Genomic DNA, 16,657 nt, shown 5'->3' with positions numbered 1-16,657 from the left:
AGGTTTTTATCCAATTCCAAGTTGTAACTTCTTTGGTTTCCTCCCACCCCCAAGAGTATTCATTATTAACTATTTCAGAAGTTGATGTTTTCAGAAATGCTTCTTTTCTCAGCTGAATTTTAAACAACGCAGTGGAATATTTTCTTCTTGACAGAATTCAGTGTTCTAACAATTTAAAATTTAAAAGCTAGTTTTCTTGGCTATAGGTAAATGCAGTTCACTTAATTTTTAATTTTTAGTATGATGAGTTTTTCTTTAAAGGAAGCTCTTAAGTCTGATTGCCTGGAGGCCTCCAAAAGTAGCTCACTCTGCATTCAGGGGCACTGCTGTGCTGATCTCCTTAGGGCTGAAGGCAGAGAGAATGTGTATTAGAACGAAAAGGAAGGAATGCAGTAGAGACATTGTTGGTCTCTCTAAGAGCCTGTATGCTTACTGTAGGAAGTGACATTAATGATAACCCTTGCATTATTACAGCAAGGAAGTCATGGTATGGGGCTTTAGGTAGAAAATAGCAAGTGCTCTGAGATACGCTGCATATTATTCCATTATGAAGTAGTCCCATTAGCCTGTTAGCAGAGGCTGGCAGTGAGAATTGTCTGGAATCCAAGACAATTGGCAGAAGAAAGCAGAGGGAATAAAATTATTTCACAGCTGAGGGAAACACAGAACACAAAACTGAGGAACTGGTGTGGGCAACACGCGATGATGTCCGTTGTGATCACGCTCCTCCAGTGCCTTTCATCCCAAAGAGCTGTATGTATCGGTGAGGCAGGCCCTGCAGTGCCCCTTGGACAGAGGTTGATTTTGTCAGACCTACTTTACAAGAAATTGATATGAACAAAAGGGAAATTACTTGTCATGAAGAAGGAATAGTGTCTGAGATACCATAACCTCCAACTCCTGACTCCAAAACTACCAGGCTGGTACACCCTGGCACAAGTGTGCTGTGTGCCACGCAGACAGGATCCTGCCGACTTCTACGGGTCAGTGTTTAATGTTATCATCTAGTGGAAACGGTGTATTAAAATCCACCCATTAGCATATTTATTTTGTTGGGTTTATATATCTTTTCTTTAAAGAAGCAAAATCCAAATATACTTGTAATATGTTCCTAGTAACGCTTCGGTTGTTTATAGTAAGAATGGGAAGTAAAAAAAGAAGAAATAATAAAGGTGTCAGAGAAGCTTTGACTTTAGCTTCCAGGTGGTAGACACTAGAAATGTCAGAACCTATTCAACCTTGCTGTGTCAGGAATACTCACAGTCAGTAAAAGGCAAAAGAACTAAATACCACTAGAAAGCAAAAAATAAATTTTAAAAAGACACAAAACATCTAATAACATGTGTGAAATGGGATGTCTTTTGAGATTCTGGCCTGCAGCCTTCCTTGGGTCTGAGTGAAAATAAAAAAAGCACATGTGGTTAATCTTAGCAAGTTTCTGTGGTGGGCCTGATTTGACTGGAGGGAGGATGGAGCTGCTAACGGAAGGCTGGGTTCACTGAGTTACATGCACATTTAGGATGCCTCAGCTGCCGTTCAGTACAGAAAAGAGATGTTTATTTATTTGGGTTGGGTTTTTTGGTTGCTTAAAAAAAAAGCAAATTCAGCTTACCTCTGTGATAACTTTGGCTCTGAGCTTTTTCCTTCCTTGGCAGTAAATGCCAATCTGTCATGACCTGGAAGCTCCTGATCTTCTTTCTGACATGCCTGAGAATTTGCAGGCTCTTGTCATACCATCCCTTCCTCTCCTGAAGATGATGGCACGTGGCAGCTAACTTACTCTGAGAACAAGCCCAGAGTTAAGTCTCGGTTAGTAAATACTCACCTTGCACGTAATGCCAAAGTAACACTTATTATGACCCCCCGTTGGGTAACTCCTGCTCAGGACCTCTGTCCCTTGTTTGTGGAGGTTGCAACTTTTTCAGATGAGGTTATAAAGCTACATGGTTAGGTATCGTCTTTGGAAACAGATGTGCATCCACAGTATTAATAAACTATAATTCAGGGCAGTTCCACAAAGGCATAGCTCAATAAAAAGAAATTGCATTTTTTTTTTATCATTATTTGGAGGAATAAAGTTGCATCAGGACTTGTCCAAATCACTTCTTTAACAGCCAAAGTATGTGTTTGACCATCTGCATTTTTCAAATAGGCAAAAACAAACATAAATCAACTGTGATTAATTACAGAAAAATACCAAAATTCTTACTCAAATATGAGGATTGTTCTGATTGTCAGTAGAAAGTAGTTTGTAAAAAGAGCTTAAAGCTAAGGTTTAGTTAGCCTTTTTTCAATTTTGCTTGTGGCTCAGTGATGTTAGAATAATAATGTAATTAAAATTATTGCAATTACATATTTGTTTTTTTGAAAACAAGTAACAATGTGACTGTGCGTTCATGGATGTTCAGGAGGTTCATCTGATCATGTAGATTACATCACAAACTAAACAAAAGACCTAATGCTACAAAATTGTAACAAAATCCCGAGTTCAAAAATGCAAATGAACTTTGAGGACCAAGATAATTGGCCTTTTAGCTTCTCCTTATAAAAACAAAGGTTTATTTGCCTTTTAAATGGGCCAATAAAATTGAATGGGCACCCTACAGTGCATGCAGAATAGACAGTCAGGAAGAATAAGCTATAAGAAACAAGCAGAGGAGCTTTTAAGAGATGAAGTTTTTTCAAAACTAATAGAAGGCAGATAGTCTGTAAAAGTGTTAAAGATCTGTAGTGAATACAAATCTGAATCAGGGGAATTAAGACTGGGCATGGAGGTGCACTTGTTAGAAGATATTGTTGGTGATCCTCCAGATTTTTTAGGAAGAAAAGCTGCAGAGATCTGAAAGGCCATATCAGAAGCTCTCATCTGTGCTGGGATGTTCCATGAAGCAGCAGAAATGTCTTGGCTGTTAGGTGTTGTTTAGAGAATGTCCTGCTTACGGTTGGGTTGTTCACACACTCTGATGTCTTTTTTTTTCTCAGGTTACTTACAAATTGAGAGTGGGCTCTTTGCATAAATGAGCATAATCTGCTATGAAAACAGATACACCTTAATTCAGTGTTTTTAAAACAGCCATGCAAGATAGAATTTTGTCCAAAGGACAAATACCCTGAACCATTTTCAAACTGTTGACCACAGAGCCTAGGTGCCATATCTGTTAAGAGCAAGAACGAGCACAAACTGCACCAATTCTCTGCTGGTCCCCAGCACAGTGCAGGGGAACTGGTCCATACTGGAGCCAGTTGCTGTTGGTTACCTCTAGCACTGAACTGTTCTTGCTGCTGGCTCTGTGGGATGCAGAACTAGCAGTCCTAATAAGAGCTAATCTGTATTCTTCATTATAGCCCTACACTTAGATAGGGTGGTAGGCTTTCTGAGCCCCTTTGTGACTTGTCATTTCAGATACTTTGTCCCTGTAAATCTGAGAGATTTCAGTGTAGTCACAGTTCAAATGTATTCCTGAGCCTTACACCTGATAAGGAATAACATGTGAACCCAGGATCTTTTGAAATGCTCTGGGGTTTGGGGGTCAGGAGACATTTGAGAATATGTTTCATTTGCATTGCAGGAAGGGATGTTTCCTGGAATACTTGCTCTTCACTGCTTTCTCCACAGTACAGAATTTACATAAAAATCTAGTAAACTAGGCCATTAATAAATATGTAAAAGAAGGCTGATCTGTGAGGTACTGACTCGGTGTATGTGAGGACACCCAGCTCTGCTAGCCCCACTTCAGTTATTATTCCCATGGAATTAGAGGGCTTACATGCCATTGAAATGAAGTGGAGACTGCCAGGCTTTCTAATGTTGTCTTTATTTTTTTCTTTTTTTTTTCACCTGTAAGTTAATGCCTTTTATTTGTTACTTCAGCAGATTATTTTTATGGTAGCTTTTCAACTTTATATCCTGCTGGTATATAGTTTAACAAAATGCCTTTTGAAACAGTGTATTTAATTCCTCAGTCAAGCCTCTGGGAATAAATTCTTGCTGTATTATAACTGCTTTTATAACTTCGCTTTACTGTGGTTGAGAACTTCTGCAAACTTTTCTTTCAGAAATCACTACTTACTCTCTTTCTGTGCCTCATGTACGTCTCTTTTTCTGTCTACACCAGCTGTTATTTCCTGCTGGTATCCACATCTGGCCTGTCCTGTTACAGTGGCTTAAGCACTTAAAGGAAATTCCGTAATAACATTTCTATTTTTGCATCTGGATCTCCAGGAAGAAAATCAAATTTTCCACACCTGACTAGCTCTTTGAGGAATTATCCATGATGCTGTGTCAATGAGCTGATATTGTAGAGAATCCCTTTCAAAATTACTTTAACAGGCTTTAGTGATTCTGAATGTTAGCATTTATGGTAGGAAATGTTTCATGATAGTACTTTCAGAAGTAACGATGCTGTATATTTCTGTGTAGAAGTCATGTCGTCTTTACCGGTAATTACTTCCCCATGCTTTTTGCAAAGTTAAATATGCAATGTTTTGGCAGAAATTGTTAATGGGGCTCGTTGAAAATTGTTGTTAAATCCCATTCTTGACAAGCAAAATTGTTAATGTTGAATGAACACTTTTCTGGGAAACTTATTTTAATTACAAATGGGAGTTGCTCATCTCAGTCCAGAAATTTTTTTATTTAGAAGTGCTGCTAGGCTGCAGTATATTTCAGTTGTACAATCTTTTTTGTGGACTAAAGCCCCAGCATCTCACATATCAGTCTCTGGTGCAGTCTCCCTCCATGGAAGGAACATAGGGCTACAGCCAGTTTGCTCAGAGTTGAACAACAAAGAAACTATTTCCCCTGCAACTTCCATGAAGTTGACCATGTTTATAAATTGAAATACTTTCATTTTTGTCCAAAATGGTCATTTTGTATGGGAAATAAAGTGTTTCCCTAGGTAAGTACAGGTAAAACAAAACACCTTTGACTGCATTTTGATTTTTTTCTGGTACTAGATGTGTTCCTCAGAAAACCAGAATGGTTAATGACTGATAGCCTCCAGGTTAAGGGGTATCAACGTTCATCCCATGGAGCAACAATGTGTTGCTCATTTGTGTTGTCATTAATCAGCCATAGCTTTCGAAATTGCTTCTGAAAGATTTTAACACTCAGTTAAATCACCATAATTTCTCACTGAAAAAGGCCACACCCAGATTTCATACAGAGATTTCAGAGTGGTGGACTAAAAGGAATAAATCGTCCCGGTTTCTTTGAATCAGATTTGAAGCAAGGTGAGATACCAGGGAAAACAGCATCTTAATGTTTTGACTTTTAGGCAGACCTGACATTTGTTACAGAGCTCTCAAGGTGCTGCTCAAGGGAGGGAAGGTATTTTACAGACAATCAATATAATCCCATGTTTGGTTTTAAAGAATACAGAGAGATTAGGGGATTATAACAACATAGTAGGACACATCGGAACCAAAAATGTGCTCAGGCCAGTTGTGACATAGTTGGTACACTGAAATCAGTATATATTATCTCATTCATTCATTCCATCTACTGCATCATACTGATCAATTTCAGGACTACTTAGAAGGCTTACTTCAAATATACTTTGCAAGTTTTTGTTCATTCTATGTCAGATTTTAACACCCCTGTCTGTCTTTGTTAGTTTGTTCACAGTTTTCCAGAGGAGTTTATGCCATCTTTGGATTCTACGACCAGATGTCAATGAACACACTGACGTCATTTTGTGGAGCCCTTCACACATCCTTCGTCACACCCAGCTTCCCAACAGATGCAGATGTGCAGTTTGTCATCCAGATGCGGCCAGCATTAAAAGGAGCCATCTTGAGTCTCTTGACTCACTATAAGTGGGAAAAGTTTGTGTACCTTTATGACACAGAACGGGGTAAGCACTATCATTTAAAGTGATTTTTCTGTATGGTAACTTACTATAAGCATTACCAGAATCAGTATGTGCAGCAGCCCATCCCGGTTTTCTTCTGGATGCAGGCAGCGCATTCTCATCGTCCTAAAAAACAAGTTTACTCTGAAGAAACTAAAATGAATGGATAATTGAAAAGAAGGCATTCACATTACTGATCATTTGTAAAGAGATTGTCTGGAGGATAGTGTTAGCAGTGTAAGCATTCAATTTGGAATACCTGGTTTCCATGGAACTGCAGACTCAACACTTGTCAGGGTTTTTGAGTCCTTGCAAAATAAGTTAAGTCGGCACTATGAAGGAGGCTGTTAAGCAAGACCATCCACTGTGCGTGACACTGCAAATCCCACACCACTTTACATAAATGCGCATTTCTCCTGTCACTGGACAAAAACCAATCCATGCTAAGATACAGTCTGGAGATGTCTAGGCATCAATAATGATCTAAGAATATAACGCATGAGATGCTTTAGGGCTCTATGGGAGAAGAGATGCTCTAGATATGTCACATGGATATCCAGAGATGAATTTAGATACATGACAAGAATGACTAGAGGTATGTTTTACTAAATGAAATCATACTAAAACCGATGTTTTCACGCTTAAGCCAATTGTTAACTACTAAGAAGCACTAAAGGTAGCAAATCCTCTCAAAAAGATACCTAGGTATCAGAAACCATTTCCTGTGAGGAATATTGCATATTTTTGTGGAGCAGCAGTTGCCACCTGCTCTGAGTGTACAGAATTTGCGTCATTACAGATTTCATCCGGGTAACATTTTTTTCATCAGACAGATGTGCCACTGGCCTTCTCACCAGCTTTATGATTAACATCTCCAAGACGTTCTTTGGATCAAAGGGGTCTGGATACAGCCAGAGAAGCTTAGATTCCATTCCCAGCTCCCATGACAAAATTCTCATACCCTGGGCTACTGCATATTGATAAAGATCAGTAGCTGTGCTTTTCACACTGAAGATTAATAGTATCACCCAACTAAGGACATACCATATGTTGAAAGAAAGTAATATTTAGTCTGATTTTAGGTGAACGCCAAGAGTTCAGAATTTTCTGACTGATTTGGAGATGTTAAACATTTCTGGTGTTGAAAAATGCTAATTATGAGATCAAGTAAGAAAGTATGGAGAAGATAAGAATGCAATTGGTTTTTAAATCTTTTAAAACCACTACCGAAATATCCATATTTCTGGTTTAATTCACTTTTAAATAAAAGCTCCTGTGAATATGTCATTTGTCTGAATAAGAAAGGTTTGATGTGACTTAACGTGATAAGCTTACAGCATGTGATAATGTAAAATGTCATACGGTCCAGGACTGATGAAACTTATCATGATTAAGGCTAATAAAGTTTGCTTTGGAAAGAGATACATCAGTCATCCGATATCATGCTAATAAGAAATTTGGTACTTCAGACTGGAATAATCACTTGGGTTTCACTAGAACTTGTCTAGATTATATGACTTATCAGACTGAGATAGTAACAGAAGTCATGAGGGAAGCCTTGCAGACTCAGGCTTGCATTTTTCTACAGTTCTCAGCATGTACAGTCTTTAGGTAGACACAGGCTTTATCATGACCTTATGATGATGACTAATCCCTTTGGAACAGTTCAGGTTGTGTCTAGGCTTCCTTTTGCCTCGTTAATGCTAAGATTTTAATCACGGGTTAAAACACAGTTCTTGCTGGTGAAATTAACCCCAGGAATCTGACTTTACCTCTGTTGCCTTCTGCCCCTTGTCTTGACTTCCCATTCATATCCTGCTCACAATCTTACAATTACTAATCAAAATCATGTTGTGAACCTGCTGTGGCTCGCATATATGTTGTGCTAGCCATTATGTTATGGCAGTCATTCAAAGTGTCAGGGTGTGAAATCTGAATTAGATGACAGTGCAGGTGACTGTAGGATCATAAAATGTGGCTCAAGGTTAGAAGATAAGACATCTGTGTCTTTACATTGGAAGAGGTATCAGTGCATATAGGTAGCTTGATGTTAGGCTTTGAGTTGTTTGGGATAAACTTACCATATTTTATCAGTCCTTTCTATATTTAGATCCTCATTGCTGCTGTTTGATAATATTTCCCATCTGCTAAAACAGGAACAAAAATGAACAGCTAATTATCTCCAGTTACTGCTGGCTTAGTAAGGTTAAAACAAACTTTGTAGCAGTTTTATCATAGTTATAGTTACTGTATTCTTCCAGCATTAAAATAAATAAGATTCATGTAGGAGGCAAAGACAGGGCAACTAAGTACTGAGAAATGGACACTAGATTCCTTTGTTTGATGAGCAGTAATCGTGGGTGACAGCACCTGAAACATCTGGCGATTCCAGTAGGCTGCCTAATTTCTTGTTATAGCAAACCAAATACAGAAAAACAGCTCAAGAGGTTGAATGATGCTGATGGGGAATTACTCCTTGTGTCAGGTAATACATAGGCTGTACATGTTCCTGTGCTGAGATACCATTGGAAATGAAAAAACTAGAGCCGTCACAGTTTTTAATAATTTCTGTCTTAGATACTTAACTGCTTTGGGGCACAAACACTGTAGAGAGAAGGTGTTAAGCAGTTTAGTGTCAGTTCCTGAAATAAACTATCATTTAAATACTGTCTTTCTATGAAGATTATTATCTCACTAGTTTGTTCTGAGAATCTGAGAAATTGCAAAACATTAGGCTGCTCTTTGTTGTTGACTATTAGTTATGGACTAAATTGTTCTTGCAAGTGGTTTTACAGTGTTCTGCTGAAGCAAAACACTGCCATGTATTAAACATTGCATTTACTATTAATAAATACCACAGCATATTACAGATGCCATGCAAAACTGAATAAACCTTCTTGTGGTATTATACTGCTTATTGAACTGTTTCAGTTTAAGCTTAGGAGAATGGAGCATCAGCTTTATAGAATTGTTTTCCTTAAGCAGTGGCTTTTTTTTTTTTCTTTGCCATCAAATCATATAATCGTATAATTTCTGCCTTGGTGACATTAGGCATAATACTGTGATGTTTGGCTCCTGCAAGGAAGACAAAAGATAAATCTCAAACAATAGAAGTTAAGATCTACAATTACATAGATAGGTGGTGAAGCTTTTAATCCAGTGAGTTAGAGTGTATGTTGCGTATGTTTATACTTGTAAGTACATTATTTTCTGTTGCTATGAGATGACTGAATGTTGCAGATTGTGCTCTCAAATTATATTTATGTACAGGTGCAAAATTCAGTTTCTTAAACTGCTGAAAGACACAGAAAGAAAAATAAAATGTGAGATTTATGAATTCCAGCAGCAAAAATTATGTCTTATCATTGCTTATTTCAGTTGCTGGACTTACTCTTCTGTGAAGAAACTGAAATTCAAAAGAAATATCAGATTGCATGTTCTTCTCCTAGTATGAGCAGAAAAATAAATTATACTTTGCACAGAGTAATGATGCATTAGGAAATGGCTGCTAAGGGAAGAAAGGGCATTAAGCAGCGTGTAGAAGAAATAGTCATGTTCATTTGATGCCACATGCTTTTAGTTCATGTGAAAAGGAAAGGCAGGGTTCATTTCTGTTTGTATTAACTCACATCAGTAAGTTGACACTGTTGGTTGCTGTGATGCGTGCAAAATATCTGATTAATTATATGGTGCTAACTGCCTCAGTAGGCTTCTTCGCAGTAGAACTAAGACTAATTAAGATTATGCCAGGAAGAAATGAGATGGGGTTACATACAAGAAGCTATTAAGAATCCGGGTAGCACTTGTCAGGAAAGTCACCTTTTGCATCTCATGCTGAGGATTATGTTTCGTCAAAAACCTCGGGTTTATTTCCAGTCTTCAGGTCCATTTTTCTTCTTGCGTTACTTTACTGTAAATCAGATGTTGTTCCACTGAAGTCAGTGGGCTGGAGTAACACTAGTGGGAATGTGTGGAGAGGTAAGCTTGTGGTTTTCATAGTCATCTTAATGTTGCGTGAAAGTGTGAAGTACTTCTCATTTAATTACAAAAATGGCATGGTACATTGTAATACCAAAACTTTTGTTTATTTAAATTTCCATAGTGTTTCTTCAGTGATGTTTCTGTTTATTTTTGCCTGAGAAACATTGTTTCGTACAGATTGTTCGCTTCCCATCTGTCGGTACAACACAGGCATTTTGTCCTAAGTTACTTTGATTTGTCATACCTGCTGTGCACAAAGACAGTGATTTCTGTCACGTAGATCATTTAAACAAAAGCACACCAAGTGGTTTCTGTGATGTGCATCAGGTCTTCTTGTTCTTCCTTCAGATCAGAGGAGTCGTCACAGGACAGGGAAGTGACTTTGTTTGCGTAGGGCCTACCCACACAACGGGAGCTCAGGCTAGGCACACCTACAGATAGACCACAGTCTTCATGGCTTTGTAACCTCTCTAAATCTGAAATTCTTTTGTCAGTTGTTCTTTATTTAGTCTGTCAATAGGTATCTAGTGGTACTTAAGATAAATAAAAAATTCAGTAAATAGGGTTATTGCTGGCTAATTTGTTGGTTTTTTGGGTTTTTTTTGTAATTGGTTAACACTGGGTAGTTGAAGGCTGAGGCATGGAAGTGTTTGTCTAAAGCCCCAGGTTAAGTGGCTAAGAAAAGTTTGAAATATTTGCTTTAAAAGCAATCACATCTTTAATCCTTACTGCAACAGAAACACAAAAATTTGACCTGAACATCACGGATGGGTAAGGATGCAGAAGGCCTGAAAATATAGCTTCAGAAAATGTGATCTGTCATACTCCTTTTAAATATAAAACTTTCTGGTACCCTGTTGCATAAAGAAATGTCAGGTAAAGAGCCAAAAAAAAAAAAAAGGTACAACTGTAAGCTTCTCAATGATTATGTGTAAAGTACGGGATTGCCTTAAATTAGGTTCAATACAAGGCAGTGAGGTCTGATTCACTGCTTCTGCTGAAGACAAAGAATAACTCTTCTGTTTAGTTCTGCTTTTACAAAATGAGGTTAGTTATCTATTGCTACCAAAGGACAAGACACTTCTGTACTGCTTTCCCTGGAGAATGAGAGGTTGGAGCTGATAAAAGAAGTGGTATGTGGAACCAGGCTCATTATATCTTCCACAAAATTATATTGATGGGTGGTTTTTTAGGTGTTTTTTTGGTGAAGAGTTGCACTGAAAATTACTGATATGTAGAACATAACATTTTTTGCAAAAAACATCTAGGGTAAGATTAATTTTTGTGGAATCTTTAAAGACTCTGCTTTAGTACCTGGTAGATTCCTAGGGATTTTGGAATGTCGGGTTCTGTTGGACTGAAGACAGCAGTGAAAATGTAATCCAACACAGAATGACTGACTCCTGTTTATAAGCACCTTCCATCAGCAGACAGGTGCAAAAAAACACCTCCTGCCACACAGCTGGTCTCTTAAATTCTGTGTTGTCTTTCTGCATGTTGGGAACTGTTATCTTTGTTTATAAAGATCATTTTTCATTAAAGCACAAAAATGAAAGTAGTGGTAGTAGTTACACCAGCATTAGTAAACCCAGAATTCAGCATCTGCTGATCGGTCAAATGCCAAAAGAATCAATAGCTGAGGTGTTCATTAACATGTTTATTCTTCAGAGCAGGAGGGTTATTCCACTAGCTGAAGAACTGGTCTGAATCCATTGCATGAAGGAAAAAGGATTTAAGGCTGGCTCACCGTTTTCTCAGAATTAAACATGGGCTTGTTTCATTTTAGAATCACAATTTCTGTTTGTTAGTACGTTTATACCTCTGTATTTCTTCTCAGTTGCACCTTTAGGATTGATGTGGTATATTTTGCTTACACTTTCAAAAGTATGAAAAGATTTAAATCTTGACATTATCTTCTGTAAATATCAGTGTGTGGTGAGGTATAATGGAGCATACAAAGCATGTTTAGACGCCTATAAAACACCAAAGGTGACATAACAGGGAAGAGTTACTGCAAACCCTGATTTTTCCGAGTTTTTTGACTCTTTTGCAGGAGTGTTTTGGAGAGCTGCCCAGGATTATGGGGATGATGTGTAGACAATATCAGCTGCTAGCATTTGGGTAGCTATGTAGATAAGCTATCTCATTCTTTTTTCCTACTTCTTTATATACTGGAAAACGCACAGCAGGGAATCAAATTTTGGCAAGACCTCCTAAGCTGAGGCTCGGCCTTCATATCAGAGGAACAGGCTTCACAGGTCTGTGCATTTGAAGAATCATGTGCCTCAGTAACTGCCATCCAGAAATTTTTTCTAAGTCATGATCTCAGCAAAAGGCAACCTGCAGCACGGCCACAAAATCAAAATGTTGCATCTTTTGCATGGCTTTGCTTGAAAGGATGTGATACATGTTCAAGTTTCCAAGCTCTGGTACGGTAGAGAGCACACACAGTATAAAGGCCCTTATTGGTAGGAAATGCATTATTTAGATTTAGAGAACAATCATACTTCATGTAGTTATGTGCAACAAGAAAATGATCTGTTTCTTTCACTATCAGCCTTTTGGGAATGAGTGATTTTACTGTCTTATAATGTCACAAATTTGTATTTATATAGAATGGAAAGTCGTAGATACTGCTTAGCAATGTTTCTATGAAATATAAGTAATTTACCCTGACAAAGACACAAACCTTGACATTCTTCTTTAAGGTGCATTGCTTCACTGCTTTCAGCAGTATAATGTATGAACTAAGGCTCTATTCAGGAAACATGCCAGAACCTTAACTGAAATATTCCAGGATTGCTTTACTGTTTGACTTTACTCCCAAACACTTTTAGGCAAATCTGAGCCTGAACAGTTAAATCTAGCTTTTAATTATCACTCTCCATTTATTTCCTCTGAAATCTGTAGTCTCATACGGGCTCCTTTTATCTTGGTCTCTGTGGTACACAGATACAGAGGAAAGCCCCTTTACTGATCGTTCCCCAAACAAACACCAAGACCCTGTGTGGGAGAATGGATGTTGGCTGGTTTTGGGGTGGACTGAGAGCCTTAAGCATTTTTCTCCTGATCTTTTTCATTAGCTGCTATTTGTTTAGCTTTACCCCGGTAATCACTTTAAACCGTTTTTCTAGCTTATGAGCAAGAGGAGTGAATCAACTTTGAAAGTCATCCAGCACAAGATGTATCATACTGGCAAGACTAAGATGAAGCTGAAGACCAACGGCATAGGGTTCATGGTGGTATTCTGTACTGCAGCTTTGTGCCTCTGTGGAAGTTTTGTGTTTACACAGTGGTTCAGTTTGGTGTTGAGATGCCCAAGCAAAATGCCTGAGCGTCCCCTGAAGCTGTTGGAACACATGCTGCTGTCAGCAGTATTTTCCAGCCACAAGTGGAGTAACTGCACATGTGCAACAAATTTGTGTCTTGTTTCATGGTGCCCCTGAGAATAAGGAAGTGTGTCAGCTCATTCATGAAGAAAAGCAGGAACACCAGGGCAAGAGCATGGTATGACAGAGCTCCAGTACTGCTCCTGCAGTGATAATGTGTTAACATCCATTCTTCCATCCACACACTGGTGTCGTGGTAGGGTGTTATGGTAGCCTCACCTACACTGAGTGTGAATCTGGCCGTGGCTGGAGGGCATCAGAATCTGATCTCACTTGATGTAAAAACAGCTTGTAAGACCTAGTCAGAACGTTCAGGGTACAGAGTATGTACAGGAAGGTCCTGTATAAATAATTTCTGGAAGCCTAAAGCAGGAGGTACCCTTGTGGTCCTAGTGAAAACAAGTAGAACTCTCAGGAACATGAGCTGAGGCCCTGAATATCTTGCGTAGTAAACAGAACTGGCAGCATTGCCATTCACCCATGCCTTAGAGATTAAGTCTGCAAACGGTTGTATTTATAAACTGACTTGTGTAAATGCATGCATGTAAATATTTAGCTTTTCATAAATATGCATGTTTTATCAACTTTTGGTATAGCCATAACATTTAATGTTTTTTTATTGTATACACAAGTAATTTAAGTCGCAGAAGCTTTGATTCTCAGTTAATTTTATGTGTGTATCAGCAAAGCTTAAATGGTCAGAATCTCACACTTCCAGATTTCTTGAAACAAAGCTAAAGTTCAAGACCATTTCCAAGTGCAGGTGGGGGGGGTGGGCTGAAAAGCTACATGATAGGGGTTGTTGGCCCTTCTGCTCCAAGGCAAGGGCAAGGACTTGACACAAAGCCAAGCCTTTGAGGTGATGCTTTGAACCAGACAAGACAAGATGGATTTTGTTCATCTTGGAGGAGATAGGACTTTTTAGACTAGAAAGGAAGGCTGTAGAAAATAATACCTGTATGCAAAGGACTGCAAGTAAATTTTTATCAAACCTATTTCTTTAACCCACCTCACCCAAGAGATCTAGGAGTTTACATAAAGATACTTTGTTTGAATTTATTGTTTTGCATCTGTATATGCAGCATAGCTTAGAAGACTGAAAGCCTTTGGTGTTTTTGGCATCCAGATGCTCAGAGCAAGGCAGGCTAGCTTCACCTGGGGAGTTGTGCTGATTCTATTCATGGAAGTGAACTGTCTTGCTGACTTCAAAGTCTGCGTAAGGGGATTGGTACTTTGAGTGGGACTGAAGAAAGCAACACTATTTAGTAATGGAATCCAGATGAAGCCATTTTCAGGTATCAAAAAGGGAGATGTGTAACATTGCATTAGTAGGTGAACTTTACTACATATTTCAGTGGAGTAGCCTGTTCTGGTTATCCATGTGTTTTCCAAAGGAAGATTTTGACATCCTATACCTTAGTGCAGTTAAGGTGGAAGTATTTAGCATGTTAGTATTCTTACAAGTTTGCAAATTTTATCACCCTTCACCTGGGTCTTGACTGTGTGTTTACTCTTCCTGTGCATCTTTCTTCACTTAGAAAAAGTTCATTCTTGAGTGGTAGCTATTGTTGGTGGCCTGTGGTACTTTGTGGAACAATGGTTGCGTTTTATTCACGATGCGGGAACAGGTTCCCTGCGTACCCTGTGAGAGACCACACAATTTTGTGAGCCTGGCATGATGCAGTAGTGAAAAGGCAGCCTTCAGCCCAGGCAAACGAACCATTCACCAGGTGAAGAACTTCTGTGGAATGAGCACAGGCTGTCGTAGCTTTATGGCATGACTATAACAGTTGCAAATGGTAAAAAACCAACAAACACAAACTAGATTTCTCCAGTGCTTGAGGAGTATATGAGTGAAATCTCAACAATTCAGTAAGTCAGAGCTGCTCCTTTCATGGAATAGCCTCAGATGCTCCAAAGCAGGTTCTCAGCTAAGCAGTGACATGTTCCTTTCTTACTACTAAAAGAGAGGCCTCATGTGCATTTTGAATTTCTTTTTATACAGGACTATATAGCATGCTGGGTGAATGGTGTGCAAGATTTTAGCTTTGTTAAAGGCTTTGTGATTTTGAAGTTATTTTCATTTGATAGTCTCAAACAACAATGAATGAAGATTGACAATATGTGTATCGGGCATGCAAGGCTTTTCAGTCCTGTTTTTCAGATGGAAGGTGGATGTACTGATCAGTAGGTTAACAACCTGATCTTCTACTTACATATATGGAAATACCTTTATTGAGTTGAAAGCACAGTGAGCTTTGACTTCGAGATGTGCAGAATGTCATACTGGAAGTCAATGGCCATGGTTACTAATTAAAAAGTTTTTCATATTCCTACACAAGAATTTCCTCAGATTTTACCATTAATTTCTCTTCTCACCTAGAAAAAAAACTTGAGCCTTTGAAGAAACTCATAATTGATTACTAAGAAGCTTTACATTTAAGGTAGTTATTTAAATGGTATTTGCCATGGAGTTTATATAAAGGAATCCATAGGTTAGAGGTGCAATATCTTCTGTCATCCATGACACTTAGCCCTTTTAGATGTAGTTTCTTTTTTCAGGCTTCAGAGAATTTACCAAACTAGTTTGACCACATGTCTTTTTCTTCCCAGAAAATATCAGCTGTCTCAGTAAGCATAAAGATGACTCAAATGCTTTGTTACAAGAAAAATAAATGTGAATGCATTCATGACAAAATCACTCAGCTGGCAGGTAAAATGACCTCATATTGTATTTAGGTTAAGGAGTTTTTAAAGGATTTTTCTGTTGCTGAGATACATTTTTCTCTGGTTTCTCGTGAGACATTAAAATCACTTTTATTTTTTACTTTTTTTTTTTTTTTAAATCTCCTTGCAATTCACAGTAGGACAGAACTGTAAGCATGCATTTCAGGAGGTATATAAGACAGTGTACTGCTATAGTACAGTGGAATGAAAAACAGCTCCATAAAGTGATCAAGTATTAATCTCTAAAGAGAAAAAAGTGGAAAGTTCCTGACATGAATTTTATACTCGGTAGCAAGTAATTATTCATTTCTTCAGCTGTAGGTGCATAGCTTTTCCTGGCCACCTCTTTTTTGTTGATTCATGATGTAAAGACTCATCGGGAGAGAAAGGTGACCTAACGTTTTATTCCTCCTGATCCTGAGCTCATCGTCTTCGCAGCCTGTTGCTTTGCACTTGGCAGTATTTTTGGCTTACCTTGGTTAGCAGCAGCCCAAAGAAACAAATGGCCAGTCAGTGAATGGCACAGCATGGCAGTATTTACTCGGGACCCCTCTGCAGTTCCTTAAGGTGATTAAGCGCAGAGTTGTCATCTCTTACAACAGCGGAGTATCCCCTTTATTGCTGAAGTGTTTCTCCTTCAGTGTTTAGGGCCAGATTCCTCAGGCACCGCCCTGTGAAGCCAGTGTGCCGTGGAGTCTGGATTTGCAC

At 38.5% G+C, this 16,657-nt stretch overlaps 1 protein-coding gene across 5 annotated transcripts in view; it reads left to right on the top strand.

Moving 5' to 3' along the window:
- The window catches only part of GRIA3 (glutamate ionotropic receptor AMPA type subunit 3), a 154,070-nt gene that overhangs the window by 29,362 nt on the left and 108,051 nt on the right, over positions 1-16,657 (top strand). For all 5 annotated transcript variants that reach the window (XR_008735233.1, XM_055727412.1, XM_055727411.1 and 2 more), the window contains exon 3: positions 5,616-5,855. Coding sequence is in view for 4 of the 5 variants with exons in the window: in XM_055727412.1 (XP_055583387.1) it covers positions 5,616-5,855 (240 nt within the window). In the remaining variant the exon portion in view is untranslated. The remainder of the gene's footprint in view (positions 1-5,615; positions 5,856-16,657) is intronic.

The sequence above is a fragment of the Falco cherrug genome, chromosome 15 (genome assembly GCF_023634085.1).
Source record: "Falco cherrug isolate bFalChe1 chromosome 15, bFalChe1.pri, whole genome shotgun sequence".
NCBI classification, from domain to species: Eukaryota; Metazoa; Chordata; class Aves; order Falconiformes; family Falconidae; genus Falco; species Falco cherrug.
This window is presented reverse-complemented; position numbering and strand designations above follow the sequence as displayed.